This window comes from Pogona vitticeps, chromosome 9 (genome assembly GCF_051106095.1).
Source record: "Pogona vitticeps strain Pit_001003342236 chromosome 9, PviZW2.1, whole genome shotgun sequence".
NCBI lineage: Eukaryota > Metazoa > Chordata > Lepidosauria > Squamata > Agamidae > Pogona > Pogona vitticeps.
Window position 1 is genome coordinate 16,088,204 of NC_135791.1, and position 21,622 is coordinate 16,109,825.

The 21,622-nt window shown below is 46.3% G+C and overlaps 2 protein-coding genes across 6 annotated transcripts; both read left to right on the plus strand.

The window, feature by feature from the left end:
- Positions 1-2,646: 2,646 nt before the first annotated feature.
- LOC144584311 (uncharacterized) lies at positions 2,647-5,970 on the plus strand. Its single transcript, XM_078380230.1, has 4 exons — positions 2,647-2,755; positions 2,970-3,049; positions 3,366-3,471; positions 3,758-5,970. The coding sequence occupies exons 1-4, from the start codon at positions 2,681-2,683 to the stop codon at positions 3,896-3,898; spliced, it is 402 nt and encodes a 133-aa protein (XP_078236356.1). The 5' UTR covers positions 2,647-2,680; the 3' UTR covers positions 3,899-5,970.
- A 7,250-nt stretch (positions 5,971-13,220) lies between these two features.
- LOC110071528 (phospholipase A2 inhibitor and Ly6/PLAUR domain-containing protein) lies at positions 13,221-20,469 on the plus strand. Of its 5 annotated transcripts, XM_078380226.1 has the most exons (11): positions 13,221-13,589; positions 13,730-13,799; positions 14,150-14,219; positions 14,359-14,639; positions 15,832-15,979; positions 16,780-16,845; positions 17,198-17,341; positions 17,876-17,995; positions 19,030-19,182; positions 19,402-19,548; positions 19,941-20,469. In XM_078380226.1, exons 7-11 carry the CDS (start codon positions 17,251-17,253, stop codon positions 20,108-20,110), a joined length of 681 nt encoding a protein of 226 aa, XP_078236352.1. In that variant the 5' UTR covers positions 13,221-13,589; positions 13,730-13,799; positions 14,150-14,219; positions 14,359-14,639; positions 15,832-15,979; positions 16,780-16,845; positions 17,198-17,250; the 3' UTR covers positions 20,111-20,469. The 5 variants fall into 5 exon arrangements, with proteins under 5 accessions (XP_078236352.1, XP_078236355.1, XP_078236353.1 ...); XM_078380229.1 differs by lacking the exon at positions 16,780-16,845; XM_078380227.1 differs by lacking the exons at positions 13,221-13,589; positions 13,730-13,799; positions 14,150-14,219 and having other exon boundaries at positions 14,525-14,540.
- Positions 20,470-21,622: the final 1,153 nt, after the last annotated feature.

A 21,622-nucleotide genomic window follows, 5' to 3' on the forward strand; every position in this document is an offset into this window, starting at 1 on the left:
CTTCAGCCCTAGATCTGTACAGGTCATAGCTGGGATTTTCAACTGTTATCGTCCTTATGGAAGCGGTTGAGGGGCCATCTCTTTGTTCTGGAACCTGAATTTCTCTGGATTTATTTGTTAGTTTGTAGGCGTCCAATTTTGTGATCGGTCTGAGGTTGATATTCATGTAAGTTGTATGTATTCCCCAATGGAATCATAGTGCTATTTTTTCAAACTTGTGTAACAGGCTTGAGAAATGATGGGCCTGTTTACTATTGGTGAAGATCATGTGCACCCTACCTCTTAGTTGCCTGGGCTTACTGGGATAAATGCAGTAACATTTTGTGTTTGTTTGAGCATCCCAATCCTTGCCCAGAATTTCTGTGATTGTCTGCAATACCTCTGAATTGGAGGCCCAGGTGCCATTTGATTTTCTTAGTGGCCAGTTGTAGATGGTGATATGGTTCATGGGCTTGGATGATGGAGTTTCAACCGGGGTGGACTCTTCACTGACTGAGGTTGCTGACCGTTGGGGGTTTACTATCTGTATATTTTCCTTGCATGCTGTCACATGCTGTCACTGTGACCCAATTGTAGATTGACGAAGACAGCAGCTCAAGGGCCCTGCTATAAGCTGAACAACCCCTCAAAGGGAGATGGCTTTTCCCAAACAAAGTACTGTAAATGCTTTTCTTGCAGACTTGATTCAAGCAGGTGCTTATGTCCGCAGTAGTGGTGTTATTTCCTTCTGTTTTCTTCCCAGGCTTCAGTTGTTTAAATTTTGTGATACAGAGGCAGCAAGTATTTCTAATTTCGGCAGCTCCAGTGGTCATTATCTCTGTATTTACTTTTGCCAAGATTAAAATCATGTCTCCAGCTGGAGTAAAATAGGAGCTTCAGCTAAACAAATGCGATAAAAACATATAAAATTAGATAAAATAAAGATAAAATCACCGCTGCTTAGCCATGAGCGTGCTGCCTGGTTGAGCCGGAGCCGGAAGTAACATCATAAACTCCCAGTTGACATTATCAAAGGCTTTCTCTGCGTCTAGGAAAATTAGCATCATCTGCTTTCCTGGATGTAGTTCATAATATTCTAAAATGTCTATTATTGTCCTTACGTTTGATGACAATTTCCTTTTAGGGAGGAAACCTGTTTGGTCTTTATGTATTATTTCTCCCAATATTTCCTTTAATCTTGAGGCTCATTTGGTTGTGAAGATCTTATAATCCACATTTAGTAGAGAGATTGGTCTGTAATTCTTGATTTTGTTCTTTTCAGTCCCCTGTTTATGCCTTAATGAGATGTGTGCCTCTTTCCATGTATTTGGTACTACTCCCTTGGACTCAATATCTTCGGTTAACTTCTTAAATTGAGGGCTTAAGATTTCTTCAAACGCCTTATAATATTCAGCTGGTAATCCGTCTGGTCCAGAGGATTTCCCACTTTTCTGTTTTTTTCCATGCCTCTTGAATCTCCTCCATTGTGACTGATGTGTTTAATTTCTCAAGTTGTTGGGAGTCAAGCTTCCATTTTGGAGATTTATTCAAGTACTCCATTTGTTTCTCCTGCTCTACTTCTCTTATAGAGGCCAGCATAGAATTTCTTTTTCAATCACCTTTTGCGTATAGATTTCCTTCTCTTGCTTATCCAATATTTCCGTAATTCTTGTTTTTTCTCTCTCTCTTTTTATTCTATATGCTAACCATCTTCCTGGCTTATTTGCGGCCAATCTGTTTCCAGTCCCAATTCAAAGGGCGGCTTTTTCCCTAGAATGCCCTACAAAGATTTAGTCCAAGATGTCTCCAAGGACCCCCCCCCACTCCCTCTCCCTTTCTGACCTGGTTAAGATCTTTGGGAGAAGCCTCTCCTTTGGCCCCTCTGCCTTCACATTGGGTGGGGACGCGAAAGAGAGGGACTTCTCTGCCATTCCCCCCAGACTTTGGAACCCCCCCCCCAGAAAAGGCCAAGATGGCCCCATCTTTCTTAGATCTTTGGTCCGAGCAGAGAAGGTGTGTCTCCCACATTCGCCCCACTGTCTACCCAGAGAGGTCAGGTGGGCACTCCAAGCCCTCATTCCCATGTCCTCTTCTTCCGTTCTTCTAGGTTATCCAGGCTGAGAAGCCTGTTTGGGAGAAAGGACCAAGCTGAAGGGCAGAGACCAAGGAAGCTCTGGGAGAGGCTGCCCTGCTTCGGGAGGAAGAGGAAGGTCCACCCTGCCGGCGGGCAGAACACCGAAGGCCTCCCCAAGGATGCCAATGTCACCAAGGCAGTTGGGGAGCGCAGACCTTCCTCCCGATGCTCCCTGGAAGCATCGAAGGATTCCTCCTCCGAGGACAGCCTCATGAGGTGCTCCCTTACAGCATCCATGTGCTCCTCGCTGGATTCGATAGACATCGATGATCTGCCAGGGTGGGTCATTGAGCTCGCCATGGCCAGCAGGAGAGAGCAAGTACAGCCCTCCTAGGAATCCCCCCTCGGGGATCCCAGGGTGTGGGAGGGGAAGGGGAAAGCATCTCCTGACCTTCCCCTCTCCTCCAGAGCCCTCACGGGGTCTGCCTTTGGGGCATGTCATGAAAGGCAGAGAGAGGGAGATAGAGAGATGCCAAAATCAGGGCAACCTTCTCCTCCTCCCACCTCCAGGTTGTCCTTGACGAATACTTCAGTATTCGGTTCTTCAAGGACATTAAAACCTGCAGCATGGATTCCTTGGCTGCCAACAGGGACCAACTGGCTGTCCCCTATACCAAGGCAGACCTGGTTGCTGCGGTTGTGGTGAGTGCTGGCGCCTTCCTTTTCAGTTTCGAAGTCTGGGGCGGGAGGGTTGGTGATCCTCCCTGCCAGCCGGGCAGCCCTTTAGGGAGATGCGGCCAGTGGACAGCAGAGGATGGGTATTTGAATGGGGCAGGAGGCCTTCCCCTGAAAGCCTCGGGTGACTGACCCTCCTCCTCTCCCTCCCCCTTCCCTCTTCCTCCTTGATCTCTCTTAGGAGCTGATGGAGGAGCACCAGCCAGAACCCACGCCCAGCGACCTCCTGCCTTGGGCCATGGTTGCTCTCTACCAGCTGAGGTAGGTCTTCTGGGGTGGGGTGGGGGCTGGGACACTGGGTTGGGGGGGCAAAGGATTAGCAGATGGGTGGGGGTTGTGAGGCAGAGGGAAGGGCAGGAAGGCGAGACAATTGAAGAGCAAGGGGTGAAGGGTCCTGGGTGGGTGAGGGGCGGGGGAATTAGTGGGGGGGGAGAGAACAGAGGGAGCCCCATGGGGTGGCCAGCCCTCACGCCCTGCCAAAGAGCTGGTCTGCTGGAGCACCCTCTCCCACCAGTTGTAGGACGAGCTTCCCTCTCTCCCGGCCCCCCATCTCATGTTTTCCTTTTCCTCTCCACAGCAAAATGCAGCCAAGGACCCCGAAGGACCTGGAGGCCCGCTTCCTTCGCTTGGCCCTCCGTGCCTTGGCCATCCTGGAGGAGCCAAGCCAGGATCCGAAGGGAGAGGTCAGTCCTTGGCTTCCTTCCAGCCCCTTTTCCTTCCTTCCTTGGAAGGGGCTCCTGAGAAATCAAGGGGAAACCCAAGGGTTGCCCTCCCTCCTCTCCCTCTCAGGGAAGTTCAGGGCAGCCATGGCTGATTTTGCCCATACCCAGGCTAGAGCCCAACACCACAGGGCTCTGGGAAGGGCAGACGCCAGGAGAAGCAGCCCTCGCACCACTGCCTCAGCATGGAAAGACGTCCCCTAAGAGCCACTCCAGGAAGCTCAAGAAAGGCACCTTTCTTCTCTTGCAGGAGGCCTTCAGGAACTCCACCAAGATGGTGGAGCATCTCCTTCGGGGGCTGTTAGAGGAGGACCCAAGCAGAGACCATCTGCTTTCTATCGTGGAGGTAAGGACAAAGGCTGATTGCCTGGGAGGAAGAGGAAGGGGCTGAATAACACGCACACGAACCTAAAACTAACTCCCTCGCCCCCCCCAACCCTCTCTCTTTTTTTCTAGGTGTTCGGGGAGCTGTTTCCAGAGGAGAAAGCCATCTTCCTGGAGACTGCCCGGCAGGGACTCCCCCTGCCCGCTCCCCCCACCTCCAACCCTGGGCTCCTCCTCTTCCATTCCTTAATTGGAATGGCAAGCGACCTGTTGGGGGCAGAGGTAAGTTGCCCGAATGACTTTGGGCTGGTCCCTTCGGGAAAGGGTGAAAAGGAAACCTCTGACGGTGAGTAAGCCTTCTTGTCTCTCTCCAGGTCTGGATGAGCGAGGCCGAGCACGGCAGCGCAAAACAGCCGGCGGCGCTCCAGTGCCTCCAGGCCTATCCAGGTAAGGGATCCTCTCCGGCAGTCCATCTGGCAGGATAGCTCGGTGAGTATTTTGATTATGCCTCTGTGCAATAATTAAGCTCTTCTGACAAGGTCCCCCTCTTCTCCACACAGACGATCTCCTCATCGAAGAACTTGAAGATGAGGAAGCCAGTTGGTGAGCACCTCAGAGCCCCCTCCAGATGCGGCCACCCAAATACATGCAGAGAACACCAGCCTTCTTGAGGAGAAGGAGAAATGGCTCAGCGCAGAGAACAGCCACCGGACAGAAAGCGGAGATCACCTTCCCTTCTCTCCTTCCTGATGCCAAGGTGAAGCCTGAAGAGCGAAAGCACTCGGGTCAAGACTGTGACTCAGACCACAAAACAAAACCAAAAACCAAAAAAACCATCGGTCTCCAAGCCTGAAAGGAAGAAAATGGAAGAGACGCGGATTGACAAAAGCCAAAGCAAAATCCATCAGATGAGAGAGGACCCGCATCAGAACATCATTTCATGCCTCAGATCCACTAAAGATTGCTAAAACGGGGCCATGGAGCTGGGAACGGCACAAGGCCTGATGCCAACAGGTTCCACCCCCTCGTTCATGCCGGAATCCATTTAAATTATCCGCTAGTTTTTCAAACGGCCCTGTTTGCCAAACATCATTGCCTGCCCCTTCCCAGATGCTGTGGCAGATGTTGTGGCAGATGCTACACATCACTGCTGCCCTGGTGATTTTTCAAAAGGGGACCATCCTCACCACCTCAAATTGTTTTTTTAAAAATTTTAAAAAATAAAAAAAATATGTTATTCTCTTTAAAAAATATATAGGTTACAATCTTCAATTTTATAAGCGATAGTATTAATCAACTAAGTTTTATAGAATATTTTATTCAATTCAATTTCATTATACTCATGATTTTATATTTTAAAAATTGTTCTTAAAAAGAAAAAAAATATTTAAAAGTGTTATAAAAATTAGCTCATAGTGTGTCATTATACAAACTTTTCTCTTTAAAAAAATTTAAAAAAGAAAAAAATACATATGTTATTCTCTTTAAAAATATATATAGGTTACAATCTTTAATTTTATGCTATAGTATTAATCAACTAAGTTTTATAGAATATTTTATTCAATTCAATTTCATTATACTCATGATTCTATATTTTAAAAATTGTTCTTAAAAGGGAAAAAATATTAAAAATTGTTATAAAAATTAGGAAACAGGGGTAAATTACCCCAAATGGGGTAAAAATGAAAATCCTGGGGGTACTGGGGATGGCCACTGCAGGCATTTTACACCCAGGCATTTTATTTCCGACAATGCTGTGTGTAGGTGGGCATTCTGTCGCAGGGAGAGCGAGCCCTGGTGAGGAGCTGCACAGGGCACCTGCCTGTCCTCCTCTCCTCCAAAGTGGGAGGGGGGAGGAAGGCAGTGGACCAGGCCAGCTGGACTCTTTGCCCGGCGGAACCCTGGCCGGGGCTCTCCTTCCTGCCTGCGCCCACCTGCCCAGTGCATTGTCAAGGAGGCCTCCTTCCCACCCCGCCTCCCCTGAGCTCACGGCCAGTGGACCTGCCGGCCCTCTCCAAGGACGCGCTTTCCCAGTGGTGTGGCAGCTCCAGACTGGCTGCCTGGACGGTGGCCACCGGTCCCGGGCGAGCGCAGGAGGGGCAGGGGTCAGCCATGGACAGCAAGAGCCGGGGGGGGAATGTCAATGTAAATAAATTTGGGGGGGGGGTTAAGGTAAAAAAGTTCCCTGACCCCTGATCTAATGGTTGTTGTGGGTTCTTTGGGCTCTTTGGCCGTGTTCTGAAGGTTGTTCTTCCTAACATCTCACCAGTTTCTGTGACCGGCGTCTTCAGAGGGACAGGAGTAGCGCTCTGTGCTCTGGTGCAGTTTGTTTGGGGGTTGAATATTTATAGCTGCGGGATCAGCTTTTGTCCTTTTTAGGAGATGGGTGACTATGGTGATCAGTGTGTTTTTGTTGTGGGTGTATTGTTGTGATAAGGAGGAGAGATTATCTGTCCCTGTGATGGATGGGTGTTGTTAGCTGGTCTTTTTTGTGCAATCATCCCTAGTGCTTGTGGCTGTGTAGAGTTTGTTGACCTTTTGTAGGCTGTATATTTCAGTGCTGGGAGCCAAGCTTTGTTGAGTTTTAAAATCGTCATGATTTTTGGTGTTGTCCAGCATTTCAGTATTTTGAAATAGAATTTCCTGTCCAGTTTGTTTTAGGGCATGTTCAGCTACTGCCGATTTTTCCAGTTGTTTTAGTTTGCAGTGTCTCTCATTTTCTTTGATTGTAGTGTGGATGCTTCATTTTATGGTTCCAATATATACCTGGCCACAACTGCAAGGTATCCAATATACTCCTGCAGTGGTGAGGAGTCCCTTATGTTCTTTGCTGACTGTAACATTGGTTGTATTTTTGTGGTGGGCTTGAATACCGTTTGTAGGTTGTGTTTTTTCAAAAGTTTCCCCATGCGGTCTGTGACCCCTCTTAGGTATGGCAGAAAGAATTTATTTGTGGGTGGCTGTTTTTCATCTTCAGTTTGGTGTTGTTTTCTTAGTTTGATGGCACTTGTGGTTTCATTTTTGAAGTAGCCATTTTCCCGTAGGGCCCAATTCAGATGGTTGAGTTTGGAGCTAAAAGCTTCACAGTTCCGATTTGCACGGTCCACCAGTGTTTTGATTATGCTTCTCTTTTTCTGTGGGTGGTGGTTGGAGTTTTTGTGTAGGTACCTGTCTGTGTGGGTGGGTTTTCTGTAGACCTTGTGTCCCAATAGGTCAGTTTTGTGTACGACCATGACGTCTAAGAATGGGAGTTGGCCCTATATTTCTTTCTCCATGGTGAATTGTATATTTGGGTGGATGCTGTTGAGATGGTTTAGAAATTCTTCCAATTTTTCTTCACCATGGCTCCAAATAGCTGGTTATTAGGCAGTGTTGGAAAAGGGCCTTGATGTGCTCTGGAAAGATCTGCTGGAGGAGTGTCAGAATGACCTTATTAGTACCTTAGTGAACAGAGATACTACATCAAAGCTGATCAGTCTTTTTTGCAGGGTTGAGTTTTAGGATGCTGATCTTGCTTAGGAAATGTTCTGAATCTTTGATGAAGGATGAGGTTTCTCCAATGTGGCTCTGCAGGAGGGTGGCTAGGTATTTTGGCTAATTCATATGCTGGGGAGCCGATGGGACTTACAATGGGCCTGAGTGGGATTGAGTCCTTGTGGATTTTGGAGAGTCGGTATAGTCTTGGTGGGAGGGCCAACTCCCGTTCATAGATGTCATGGTCGTACGCAAAACAGACCTCCTATTGGGACACAAGGTCTACAGAAAACCCACCCACACAGACCAGTATCTAAACAAAAAATCCAACCACCACCCACAGCAAAAAAAGGGCATAATCAAAACACTGGTAGACCGTGCAAATCAGAACTTTGAAGATGATTCCACAGCTATAAATACTCAACTGCCCAAAAAACTGCACCAGAGCACAGAGTGCCAATCCTGTCCTCTGAAGATGAGGACAGAGACTGGCAAAATGTTAGGAAGACCAACCTAGGTTAGGAAGAGTGGTCGAGTAGACCAGATAGGGGGGGTATAAATCAAATAAATAAATAATTAAATAAATAAAACCTTCAGAACACGATCAAAAGGCCCAAAGAACCCACAAGAACCACACACACACAAAATAAATAAACAACAGAGCAAACCCCATCAGAAGGCACTGGAGCTTTTAAAAAATAACTAAAAATAAACAACAGAGCAAGCCCCATCGGAAGGTGCTGGGCTTAAAAAAATAACCACAACTAAACAATAGAGCAAGCCCCTCTCAGTACACCAATTTTTCAGGAATAGCCTTCCTGTATGGTCTGCAAATCAACTAAATTTAACTGTGAACTCAAAACCCATATCCCTGATTATTTTGTCTTGCTTGATACCAATTTGCCTATAAAGCTGTCACGACAGCCAACAATATAGGGGCAAGGAGACTTCCTTGCGGAATACCCCAAGAGCCTAGCAACGTTCTGGACATTGGCTGTTCCACGCTATCAGAGGCTTTTAAAATGTCCAATGAGGATCTTCCTGTTTTCATTTTTTGCTCAGTTATTTCCTTGCAAATCATTTCTCCTCTCAATGGGCCAGACGGCAGGCTAAGTGGCCAGCCGATCACACCCAAAGTCACAGGGGTTGTTGTGAGCCTGGTGCACTAATTCTATGCATTCGTTTGTTTCCATGCCCAGACGATGTATTTTTCCATGGTATATTGGAGAGATTATGAGGCAAAAGAAAGAGTTGCATTTAATAGCTTCCATTTCTAAAATATTGTTCTGATGTGTCTCCCTCACATCTCATCAACGTTGACATCATTGCGACCTAGACAAACCACAGAGGAAATGCTGTGGAATTGGGACGGTCTCATTCACTTGATTTCCTGTCTCCTCCTTGACTATTCTCAAGCTGCCATCGAGCATTGTGAATGCCAATTTCCTCTCCCGTCTCTACTGACTCCTGTGTGATGACCTGCCATGAATCGGTTTGGGGAAACCAGAGTTCCCGAGTGTGACTTCCCAAGGAAAGGATGATTTTTTCCTGCTCTGTTATCAAATCCTCTTCCATTTCGGGGTTTACCGAGTCCCTCCACTTAACTCTCGGGAGCAAAGTGCCATCTACAGACTCTACTTATTTGGCAACAGCTCACACCTTGATCTTTCCAAAAGACATTTTGTTCAGTGCATTTTTTGAAATGCATGGACAGAACTTCCAGACGTTCTCAATTTTTACCCAACCTTCAGAGAACCCAACGTTTCTACCAATAATGAGTTCTATTTGGCCGAGTCACAGAAAAAGCATATGGACTAAAGAAAGAAAAATCATAGTTAATAACAAGAAGTGAACAAATCCAGATTTCATATTATAGCCTCGGGGGAAAAACAAAGAAGCAGCCTTCCTAGTTCAAATAATGTGTTATGCTAGATAATTTTGGTGGCTCTTCATGGCTAGATTTCCTTTCACCTTTTAATATCAATGATATTGAACACAAAATCAATGTTATCTTTTCCATTTTCATTTAAATGCTGAAGAGACTTTCAGCTGATCATTTTCAGCAAAACGACCATTGTTGCCTTTTCATCATGAGTTTCGTCTTGTGTACACAACACATCTACTCCAATGGAGAGAAAACTGGTGTTTTTCTGCTCAGAAATGAGCTAGAACATTTCTCCAATGACTCTCAGAAGCTATTGGTTAACTGCATTTTTTTTAAAAAAAAATCTATCAATATTTGGGTGCCCATGTGGAAAATCTCTTCCTCGGTCTCAACACAAAGACGTGGGTCAACAGCTCTTCAAGCGGTCCCAGGTCCCCATGCTGAGTTGTCAGCATGCATGCCTAATGCTTCCAAGAATTGTGTGTGTGCTTTTTTTCTTAATCCTGGTGATGGCCTTCTGGATAGGTCATCTATTCAGAGTCTTCTGTGCAGCCCATCTCGCCTGGTTGGTGGATCTTCTGCATGGATGAGAACTCCCGTTTCTTGAGCAGCACAGAAGGTATAGTTTGGCTTGAATCGGATGGGGGGTAGAATGGCTGGGTGTGAGTTTAGGTTTAGGTTGAACATTGGGGTTCCGGCTAGGGCTGTTGCTAGGGTTTCATTCAGACTGGGATGGGGTGAGTTTGACTGAGGAGCTTCTCTAATGCGGAAACTCTTTGAGCAGAGTTTTTCAAGCTTTTTCGAGTCACATCCTTATTATAGACTTTATATGCTCTGCACCTTTCTTTGGTCCATACCAGCTCCACAATTAATTGAAAGTGTTTGCAGCAGTGCTCTCCTTGTAAAGGGAGAAAGTCTGTTACTTCGTTTAACCCACGAGGTACTAGGGTGTTCAATTTAAGGATCCAGTCAATTTGACCTCATGGGTTAAACGAACTGCATGTTGTCAAATCAATTCTGATCAGGTGGCAACCTTTCCAGTGAACTCCTGGAGCAAGAGACGTAGATAACAAGGAGCTCAGAAGCAGATCAATTTAAATTCCAATATAACACAGATCCCAGAATGAACCACATATTTTTCAGTATGGTCACACTTTTTGTTTTCGAACATGACACCTGGACTTATTCTTAAACTTCCTGATTCTGTTTTCTAGTTTTCTTTGCGCTGACTGCTTTGGTGACCTTTCAAGTCAGATTTCATGAATTCTTGGAACGGGCGACTGAAACTCTTCCTGAGAGATGGCCCTTTTTCCTGAGCTGTGCAACCGGTGGTCTCTGTTTCGCAAGAAGTGAATGGGAGGGGTCTCTGTGCTCAGTCATCACCTGCTTCCATTGCCCATCTTTATCCAGCGGAAGCAGTTCCTTTATGTCGGAACGTTGACAAGACAACCTACTGCTGCTCTAGGCTGTAGCTTCTGGGCGTGACCGCACATCCCGCCTGAAACTACAACCACGGGGCCTCTGGGTCTCCTAGACCTGTTCCCTCCCACCCCACGTCTCCAAAGTCAGATCATCAAGATCCCACAGGACAATTCCAATGTTGTATCCATTTCTCCATGAAATTGGTGGCACCATCAGCTGTGGTTCACGACCCTGTGATCTCCGGACCTGGGATTTCTTCTCCTCCCACGGATGCCACATTTCTTGTTACTGGACCACGACCGGATCTTCCATTCAGATCTCCAAACATTACTCCTCACGGCCTGGAAGATACGTCCTCAGTGGCCCAATTATTGGGGGGAAGGCTGAAAGCTTTCCACAACTATTCTATCTATTTGCAAGTGGAACTCCTTCTCCCAGTGTGCATTATCCCATAACTCCTCCATTGCGCCAATGAGCTTGGATGCTGCTCCTGCTCTCCTCCTCTGCCTCTTCAAGCAGGATCTCTTCCACTATGCTTTCAAAGTGCGTATCGCTGCCAGAATTGCACATTCACTCCAAAATGCAGAATCTGCCTTTGTCATCCGGCACTCCACTCTCATAAACCTCCTAGAAGGGCTGCAGAACATTCTCCACTTGCAGAGACCAACAGATCTCCAATGATCCCTTCAGCTGGTCCTCCACCATGTAGCTTACCGGCTAGCATTTGGACTGCTAGCAATGATCCTGGAAAGACTTTTATCCCTCAAAACGCTTTTCCTGGCGGCTATTACACCAGCTCACAGAGCCATTGAGCTGGCAGACCTCCAAGTGGATCCTCCTTTTCTACAACTCCATCCTGACAAAGTAATTCTTTACCAGGATCTTACGTTACCTCCTAAGATCATGTCTGACTTTCATATACTGTATATTTCTATGTGACTGCACATCCTGCCTGAAACTACAACCACGGGGTCTCTGGGTCTCCAATACCTATTCCCTCCCATCCCGCTTCTTCAAAGAAGGATCATCAAGATCCAACAGGACAATTCCAATGTTGTATTCATTTCTCCATGAAATTGGTGGCACCATCAGGTGTGGTTCACGACCCTGTGATCTCCAGACCTGGGATTTCTTCTCCTCCCACGGATGCCACATATCTTGTTACTGGACCACGACAGGATCCTCCATTCAGATCTCCAAACATTACGCCTCACGGCCTGGAAGATACGTCCTCAGTGGCCCAATTATTGGGGGAAAGCCGGAAAGCTTTCCACAACTGTTCTATCTACTTGCAAGTGGAATTCCTTCTCTGAGTGTGCATTATCTCGTAACTCCTCAATTGCTCCAAGGACCTTGGATGCTGCTCCTGCTCTCCTCCTCTGCCTTTTCAAGCAGGATCTCTTCCACTATGCTTTGAAAGTACGTATCGCTGCCAGAATTGCACATTTGCTTCAAAATGCAGACTCTGCCTTTGTCATCCGGCGCTCCACTCTCAAATACTTCCTAGAAGGGCTGCAGAACATTCTCCTTTCGCAGAGACCACCAAATCTCCAATAATCCCTTCAGCTGGTCCTCCACCAGCTTGCATACCGGCTAGCATTTGGACTGCTAGGAACCACCCTGGAAAGACTTTTATTCCTCAAAACCCTTTTCCTGGCGGCTATTACACCAGCTCACAGAGCCATTGAGCTAGTAGACCTGCGAGTTGATCCTCCTTTTCTACAACTCCGTCCTGACAAAATAATTCTTTACCAGGATCTTATGTTACTTCCTAAGGTCATGTCTGACTTTTATATATGATAACCCATCATGCTTCTGACTGTCTTCCCTTCACTTTCCAACGACCAAGAACATTCTCTGATGAGCCTTGGCATTTTATACTTCCCGTTCCTCTTTAAAAAAAAAAAAGGCGAAGAAGTTCTTGGTGAGCTATCTTGATTCATCTAAAGGTTCTCCAGTTTCCTCTCAAGGGAAAACTGCCTCCAAACCGCCTGGACACACTCTGCTAGTGCTCTTGCTGCCTCCTCCATGGCCTTTCTCAGAGCGGCTGACCTAACAGACGTCTGTAAAAGAGCCACCTGGGCCACAACCTCTACCTTTGCTACCCATTCCACGGAGAATTTCCGAGCCAAGGCTATCTTTATTTATTCGACCCTCTCACCAACCATCCCTCCAAGTCAGTGAAAGTTACAAAAGACTTGGCATCTCAATTGACCTGGTGAGCCAACGACCACGACGGCTACATCATCAGGATATTCCAAGCTCTACGCTTGTCTTTCCAAATAAAAGGGACACCAGCCCTAGGACCTGGAGGCTCCATTGCAACGACACTTTCATACTCCGCCTATGATCCACTACAGAAGCACAGCTTCACCTCAACCATTTAGAAAGCCAGGAAAGCGTTCTGTGTGTTTGAAGGCCTCCTAACAGATCACCATGTTCAGGTAGTTACCTACAATCCCACTGTCGGATTTTATATCAACAAGCAACCAGGAACACACTCAGTTTGCCTCTTTTACTCCCCCCCCCCCCCCCGTGGTCCAGCTAAGGAAATGGTATTCCACTCGCCACGTTCTCCTGCTTGCAGTCCACGTCTCTACAGAACACAGCCGAGCAGACTCCTCCTATGCAACCACGAGTGGTGTCTGGAGGATGAGATATTTCATTTTCTATACTAGAAGCAGTGTACAGAGCAGGTCAGCTGGCGGCACTCCAAGCAGATCCTCTGTTTCTACAATTCTGTCCTGATAAAGTCACTCTTTACCCAGACTTTCCTAATTTTGAGCCTGACTTTCATATGGAACCACCAGACATCAAGCATCATATAATGACCAAAAGACAGATGAGAGTCCGTGCGTTTTGTCTGACGGTGCAGAGATTCCTAAACATCCTGATTCTGCTTCCTAGGGTTTCTCTGATTCACCAAGAGTTATATCCTTCCAGGCCGGTGGTCCAGAGTGACCTACTCAAGCAGAAGGTGAGACCCAGGGGGAGGAATTGAGCGCCATGGAGTAGGGGGCGGCCGTCCTGGAAACTGCAATGATGGACCAGAAGGAGAGTCTGTGCGTTTTGTCTGATGGCGGTGAGATTCCTAAATGTCCTTATTCTGTTTCCTAGGGTTTCTCTGATTCACCAAGAGCTATATCCTTCCAGGCCAGCGGCCCAGAGCGACCTACTTAGGGAGAAGGTGAGACCTCGAGGGAGGAATTGAGCTCCATGGAGTAGGGGGCGGCCGTCCTGGAAACTGCAATGATGGACCAGAAGGAGAGTCCGCGCATTTCGTCTGATGGTGGAGAGATTCCTAAACGTCCTTATTCTGTTTCCTAGGGTTTCTCTGATTCACCAAGAGCTCTATCCTTCCAGGCTAGCGGCCCAGAGCGACCTACTTAGGGAGAAGGTGAGACCTCGAGGGAGGAATTGAGCTCCATGGAGTAGGGGGCGGCCGTCCTGGAAACTGCAATGATGGACCAGAAGGAGAGTCTGTGTATTTCGTCTGATGGTGGAGAGATTCCTAAACATCCTGATTCTGTTTCCTAGGGTTTCTCTGATTCACCAAGAGCTATATCCTTCCAGGCCGGCGGCCCAGAGCGACCCACTCAGGCAGAAGGTGAGACCCAGGGGGAGGAATTGAGCTCCATGGAGCAGGGGGCGGCTGTCCTGGGAGAGGAATGATGGGCCAGAAGGAGAGTCTGTGCGTTTCGTCTGATGGTGGAGAGATTCCTAAATGTCCTGATTCTGTTTCCTAGGGTTTAGCTGAGTCTCCAAGAGTTATATCCTTCCAGGCCCATGGCCCAGAGCGACCCACTCAGGCAGAAGGTGAGACCCAGGCAGAGGAATTGACTTCGATGGAGCAGGTGGTGGCCGTCCTGGGAGCTGCAATGTTGTGCCTTTGTGCTGACTGCTTTGGTGATCTTTCAGCTCAATTTTGGTGGGTTCGTGGAAACAGCAGCTGGAACTCTTTCAGAGAAATGGTCCTTTTTCAAAGTTCCCCCACCCATGGTGTCAGGTGGTGTCAGGTGTGCATCAGGTAAATGTGAGGGGTAAGTCTGCTCTGACAGCATTGCTTCCATTTTCCATCCAGGAGAAGCTGTTACGTGATGTATGGAGACATGCAAGTCCCCCAGGGGACCCGAGAGTAGGAACCACTGTTCAAAAGTGGGCGTTTCTCCATTTGAGTCTCACCAGAAGCCTGTTTAAGTGCCATCAGCAGCAATGCAGACACCAACAGACACAAAGGGTCTTCCCCTTCCTCCTGATCTTTAAAAGCCCAGGCAACAAGGCTTCTCTCCCAGTTGTGTGAAATGCCTGCACCCGAGTGTTTCCTCGGTGTCATTTTTGCTGAATTCACACCAAATACCATTCTCGTACTTTCTTTCCTTTCTCTGCATATATAACCCTTGTTATCGCCAAGGCAGCTTCAATGAACATAACCTGCTGTGAACTGTTCAGAATTCTATTCCTCACAGAGACCGGTGTAAGTTGAACAATGCCCAGTTTCAATGTAAGTCCCCACTAGTGATGGAGTCCTTGCTCGTATTCCTCCCCATGGCCTGCGGGGATAACAGTGTAATGGGCAGAATTCTATTGCTTCCATAAGCCGGTGTCAGTGGAACAATGCGTAGGTCGAAGGTAAGGCCATGTCAGCGAGGCGCGGAGCCGCGGCGGCCGGGAAGCATTGCGCGCCTGCTCGGAAAATGCAAGTGAATGCGGAGGGCGTCAGGGCCACCTGGGGGCGAGCCGAGCGAGCCTTTCTTTGGTTGCACCTCTCATCTGGAGAGGTTCCTAAACATCCTGATGATGTTTCATAGGTTTCATAGTGGTTTCAAGAAAAGAGCCCCAGAAATCCGCTCCCTTACCTAAAGCAACTGAGTGGGAACCAGCCATCCTAAACCATCCAAGACAGTTGGATGGTCCAATGTAGCAAGTTACACGATTATGAACTCTCAGATCTGTACCAAGAACGGAAAGGTGACGGCCAGGAAAATTTATCTGTGTTGCTAGAACTGCAACTGAGAATAGCAGCTGGACCCAGAAGTGTGTGCCTTTGGGGGCCACTTTGTTCTAATGCTTCCCAATCACATCCTATTGCTGGGAAGAGGGGAATGAATAGGACTGTCCTCTGATATCTTTAATAATGCTTGTCCTTGGCCACATCTTCTATAGTTGCAGCACATTAATCGATCTTTCTTCTCACCACCCATTCATGCCCTGTTCTGCAGATTTGACCTTGCTTTCACGAGACAGACTTCCTCTTCTGAATACAGATCTTGCCACCTTTTTGCCTTTTGAAGGGGATGCAAATCCACAGAACTCCATGAAGTTGGCTTCAAAGCAAGTCTGCATAATATTAGAACAACTCAACTTCAGGTATGTGTGCTTGTGACTAAACTTAGTGGAGCAGGGTCTAAGATAGATATGGAAAAATTCGGTTCTTCTAGATGCTGCTGAATGGCAAATCCCATCATCCACCCCATTGGCTATGCTAACGGGATGATGGGAATTGCAATCCAGCTAATCAACAGTGTCACATGTTCTGAGCATTCCTACTTGTAACAGTCTCTGTTTTCTTACATTTTCTTCCCTCCTTCCCCTTAACAAATGGATGGCAGAATCACAGACAAATGGAATTGAAGGGGGCCCAAAAGGCCATCAAGTCCAACCCCTGCTCAAGGCAGGAATCCCCATCAAAGCAGGTCAGGTTGTCCCATTTTCTCTTGAATGCCGCCAGCACTGGAGTGCTCGTCACCTCCCAATTTGGTCTTTGGTTCCATTCTCTCAAACAATGCTCTAACACAGGGGTCACCCAACCGCCAGTCCGTGGCCTTGGAAGCACCAGGCGGCTGGGACAGAGGAGCGGCAAGCAGGAGGTGAGTGGCGACGGAAGCTCCGCCTCCTGTCAGCGCAGGTGCCTGCGAGGTTCTGAGCTGCTGCTGATCCAACAGGAGTCGGCGCTTCCGTGGCCGCTCACCTCCTGCTCCTGGTCGCCATTTCTTTTATGAGCTTGGTTCAAAGCTCAGCCTGAAACTGGCTTCCTGTGGCTTGAGCCCTTTGGTACGTGTCCTGCTCTCTGGGATGATGGAGGATGGATCCTGCCCCTCCTCTGCAGAACAGCCTTTCAGATATGTGAACAGTGTTATCATCTCACCCCTCTGTCTTCTTTTCTCAAGGCTACACATGTCCTGTTCTTTCAATCTTTCCTCATCGGGTTGGTTTCCAGAAGTTAATGGATTATTGTAAGTGCTTTACGAAATACTCCATTTCTCAAGCCATTGCAAGACAGGCTATTAAAGAATAAATAAATATAGCTGACGATGTTAATGTATAAGGGGATCAGGTTTTTACTTGCTCGTTATTCATTGATTGATTTTCTCGAGTTTGAATGGCAAGCTCTGAACCCTGGCATAAGACGGTGAGTCCCGCTGGCCCGAAGCTGCTTGGGACAGAATGTAAGAGATTTGTTCATGGAGTTCCAGAAAAAGAGAAATCCTTAATTGGCATCCAGAACTGAACTTTGAATTCTCATACAAAGTTATTAGACCTTGGCCACTTTCTGTCAATAACTTCAAAGCAGTGTCATCATTCCAGGAGTTTCCTCTGGAGCACATGATCATCACGGCGAATAAATTCTTCGAACTAACATGTTCCCATCCTTGGCTTGGTTTGATCCTTCCAGCAGCACAATGAAGCCATTCCTGAACTCATGGCTTCTCTTCAGCCTGCTTTCGTCTGGTGAGTGGTACCGAGCACTCTTGTTAAATTCCTCCTCCTGATATTTTGAGAATAGAGGTAGAGAATTATTTAGGAAAGCCAAGGAAAGAATGCAAGGAAAGAACTGAGAGCTGTGCTTTGAAAGGAGGAGGAATAAAGACAAGGTCAGGCATAGACGTTATATCTCTGAGAGCATTCAAAAAATCCTGATGCTGTAAGAGAAGTTCTCTCTTTTGTAGACAGGAAATAATCGCTTATGGAAAAGATTCAAGGAAAGAGGGGACAGAGATAAAGAGAAGAGAGAAGTAATCACATTTTAATATTTTTTAAATTAAAAGTAATTTTTAATAGGTAATTTTTTATTTAGTAGTGAGCAGGGATGGGGACTTGAGTCGTGGAACTTGCTGTCAAGTTGGACTTAAGTCATGCGGGTGACTTGATTCAGGGTTTGTTTTCAATGACTTGGCCTTGACTCATGACTGGGACCCCCCACCACCACCATCCCTGTGTTTTTGTGACTTCTCTTTTCCTCCCCCCGCTCCATCGACTCTACAGGGGTATCTCTCAAATGTCAGTTTTGTCAGGACATGAGCGCAACGTGTACAACTGAAACCACTCAGGAGTGTCAGTCCAGTCAAGACGTCTGTGTTTCGTCTGTCTCAGAAGTCACCATGAGTAAGTAGGGTGATGTATCTCTCCTACAGCCGGACATTTCTGTCAACCACAAAACGCTGGTGGGGGGGGGAGTGTAAGGAGCCACTCTTTGACTTGACATGTGGGCTAAAGCTTCTATATTGCTTTGGCTGTTCTATCTATTTCTTGAGTTAAAACTCCACCTTTTGCATATTAAGCCAGTCAGAGCCACTACGGTGCAGCACACACAGAGTCAGACATTAGGGCTCTGCAGAACTGGGTTCAAATTGTTGTTGTGGGTTTTTCGGGCTCTTTGGCCGTTGTTCTTCCTAACGTTTCACCAGTCTCTGGGTTCAAAACCCTGTTCAGTCCCCGAAACAGGGGGGCTGGCAATTTCAAATCATTCCTTCCACATCTGACGTGCCTCAAAGATACCACTAGCTTTTCTATATGTTGGAAGTGACCAGACAGCAGAGAACACTATATTATGTCATCAGCACTGGAATTATTGTGGTTTCTCTGGTCAGTTTTTATTGGACTACCTTGGGAGCTATAAAAAGTCTGCCAATCTATGTTTAGAAGATAACAGGTTTCCTCATCAGGCATCATGTTACAAAAAGTAGGTGGGGAGAATATTGTTGCTAAAGCCATATAGTTTGCATGCTGTTTTTGAACTGTAATGATAAGAAAGAGAACTGTAATGATAAGGAAATCATTAAGAGCAGCAAACTTGCCCAGATTTTTATGCCTTTGAAATAATAATCATGTGCCAATTCTGACTTATGGTAAAAATTTTCAGGATTTTCTAGGTAGAGAACACTCAGAAGTGTTTCACCCTTCCCTTCTTCTGGGGGTGTCCTGGGACTGTGCAACTTGCCCAAGGTTACCTAGGCTGGCTCTTCTCCCAGGAGGTCCAGTGAGAAAACTCTCACCTCTGGCTCTGCAAGCAAGCAGAAATTTGACATAATTATAGCACCTTCTCTGAAAAGAAGCTTCTTCAGATCCCCAGGAGACCAAAACTGGTCTGACTGCCCCTCCATCACTAGTCATTTTTGTCCCATTCTTTCCCTTCACAGATGACTTGAGGGTGTCCTTATCTTTCAAATCGTGCCTTGACCATCAGTTCTGCCAGGCAGGCTTTTATACTGCCAGTGTGGAAGAAGATGTTCACATTCGGACCCAGATCACCTGCTGCCAGGAGGACCAGTGTAACAGTGAGGCTCTTCAGTGTAAGCATCCCTAGGCAATGATACAACCCCATGATGCAATATCATTCCCTGGGTCATTCTTAAGGAGCAACATGACCACAGGAAGAAGACCACAGTCAAGAAAATATTTGAAGTCTTGGAGGAAATGAGGTCTTTAACGTTCAGGGGTAAAAAAAAGATTGAAAAAATGTTAGCCCCAACTATATGTAACTGTAATGACCGGTTTTTTTTTTCCACCAGTACCTGATCCGGAAAAGCTGGTTGCCAATGGGTTTCAATGCCCCGGCTGCTTTTCCATCCTTTCGGATCACTGTGACAGTAAAGGAATGGTCAACTGCACACAGAAAGAAGACCACTGCTTCAACCTGGCTGGTTCCATCAAAAGAAGTAAGTCTTGTGAGATGACAGAGAGCACGATTCTCCCTTTCTTTGTCCTCTCTGTCAAAAGATGTTTTGAGTGATGTTCGCTCCTGGCACTCAAGTACCACATACAGAGACTTTGGGCACTCCAGATGTGTTACACTACAACTTCCAACATCCTGGTCTGTACTGCCAGTGACAAGGGACTATGGGAGTTGTAGTCCAAAAAAATCTGAATTGCCATCTTTTCCAGCAGAGAACTGAACCTGCTATGTTTGCAGGAGAGACTAAGATTTTGCTATTAAATGAATGAATAGTCTACGTATTTCTAATAGCATGAATTATAATGGTGCATCTTAGATAGCTGTTTTTTTAAAAAAAATAAATTGTTTCTCAAAGAATATCTTCTTTCTTATCAGGCATTTTGAATGGAAGGAGTGCTTTCCAAGGTTGTATGACAGCCAAGGCATGCAGCTTCAAAAAGGAAGCAGTAAAGGCAGCAAATCAAGTTTTTGGAGCCCAGATTTCCCAGGCAGACTGCAAACCGGCAGAAAAAGTTACTCCCCCCGCCCCTAGAATCGTAGAATGAAGAAAATGAAGTCATCCAGAATGCAGAACATTGTCTAGTGCTTAAGACCGGAGAGATTTCGATAAGAGGACTGGTTGCTCTTGGTGGCTGCAATGAGCCGCCATGACTGCAGAGCTGGAAGGGACCTTATGGATCATCGGGTCCAGCCTCGGTCAACGAATCCCATTGGGAGGATTCAAACTCCCAACCTCTGAGGGCTCCACAGCCAGAGACCTCAACCACTGAGCTCTCCAGCCATTACTTCTGTCAATAAAGCAATGCTTTGACAATTTTGTCCTTCACCAATTCTCCCGTCTTGTTCTGCCAGCAATTTCATTGATAAAACAATGGTTAATAAAAATGGGTACTTTTTTCTTTAATTACCTGGGCATCTTGCCTCATCCTTTCTCTCTCCCCTCCCAGTTTCACACCCACTGTGCAAGCCAAAAAAACAAAGATGGACTATTGTCTTTCATTGTTGTGAGCCACCTTGGGTCCTTTTGAAGGAGAAAAGTGAGGTAAAATATTTTAAATAAATAAAAACAAAACAAAACCTTGGTTTATTAGGTTTTAGAGGTGTGATACAAATTTAACTCAACCATGAATTTTGTTTCTGAAAGTCATTATCTCATGACTGCAATGGTTTCTGGGTGATGCTAATGTGATGGAGGAGAGCTGTAGATTCTGGTGATATTGGACTTATAAAAGCAAAATTACGTAAGGGGGGGAAGCATAAGAAACCATTTGGCATCTAGAGTTTGTTGAAAGGACTACATGAATAGGATGTCTCTGTTATGCTTGTGGCAGCCACAAACTCTTCATCATGTTTGAAGGTGAGCCATAGAAAGCTGGGAAGCCTTTCCATTTACTACTACTACTACTACTACTACTACTACTACTACTACTACTAATACTAATACTAATACTACTACTACTACTACTACTACTAATAATAATAATAATAATAATAATAATTTATTGTCATTGTAAGTATATACACAGTATACCCATACAACGAAATCCACAGACACCCAGAGACCAAACACATGCACACACATAAAATTCCCCAAACACTCCCCACCCACTAAAAGTCCCCCACTAAAAATAAAAACATCTACACCGCAGGCCAAGTAACACAGTCCAACTAATTATTCACTAATGGTGGTCTTTAAGCTCGCTATTAATTGCAATTATAGCTCTGGGATAAAAACTATTGAGAAAACGTGTGGTCCGAGTCTTAATTGTTCTATATCTTCTGCCAGATGGTAACAGTTCAAAAAAGTTATAAGCAGGATGGGAAGAGTCTCTCAGGATGCTATGTGATTTCCTTAGACAGCGGGATGTGAAGATGTCATCCAGGGTTGGTAGCTGGAGCCTGATGATATTCTGGGCAATTTTAATGGTTCTCTGTAGAGCTTTTTTGTCCGCTACAGAGCTACTCCCAAACCATGCCAGGTTAGGACACTCTCAATGGTGCTACGATAGTATGACAGAAGTAAATGCTGAGATAAATTTAACTTGCCGAGCATTCTC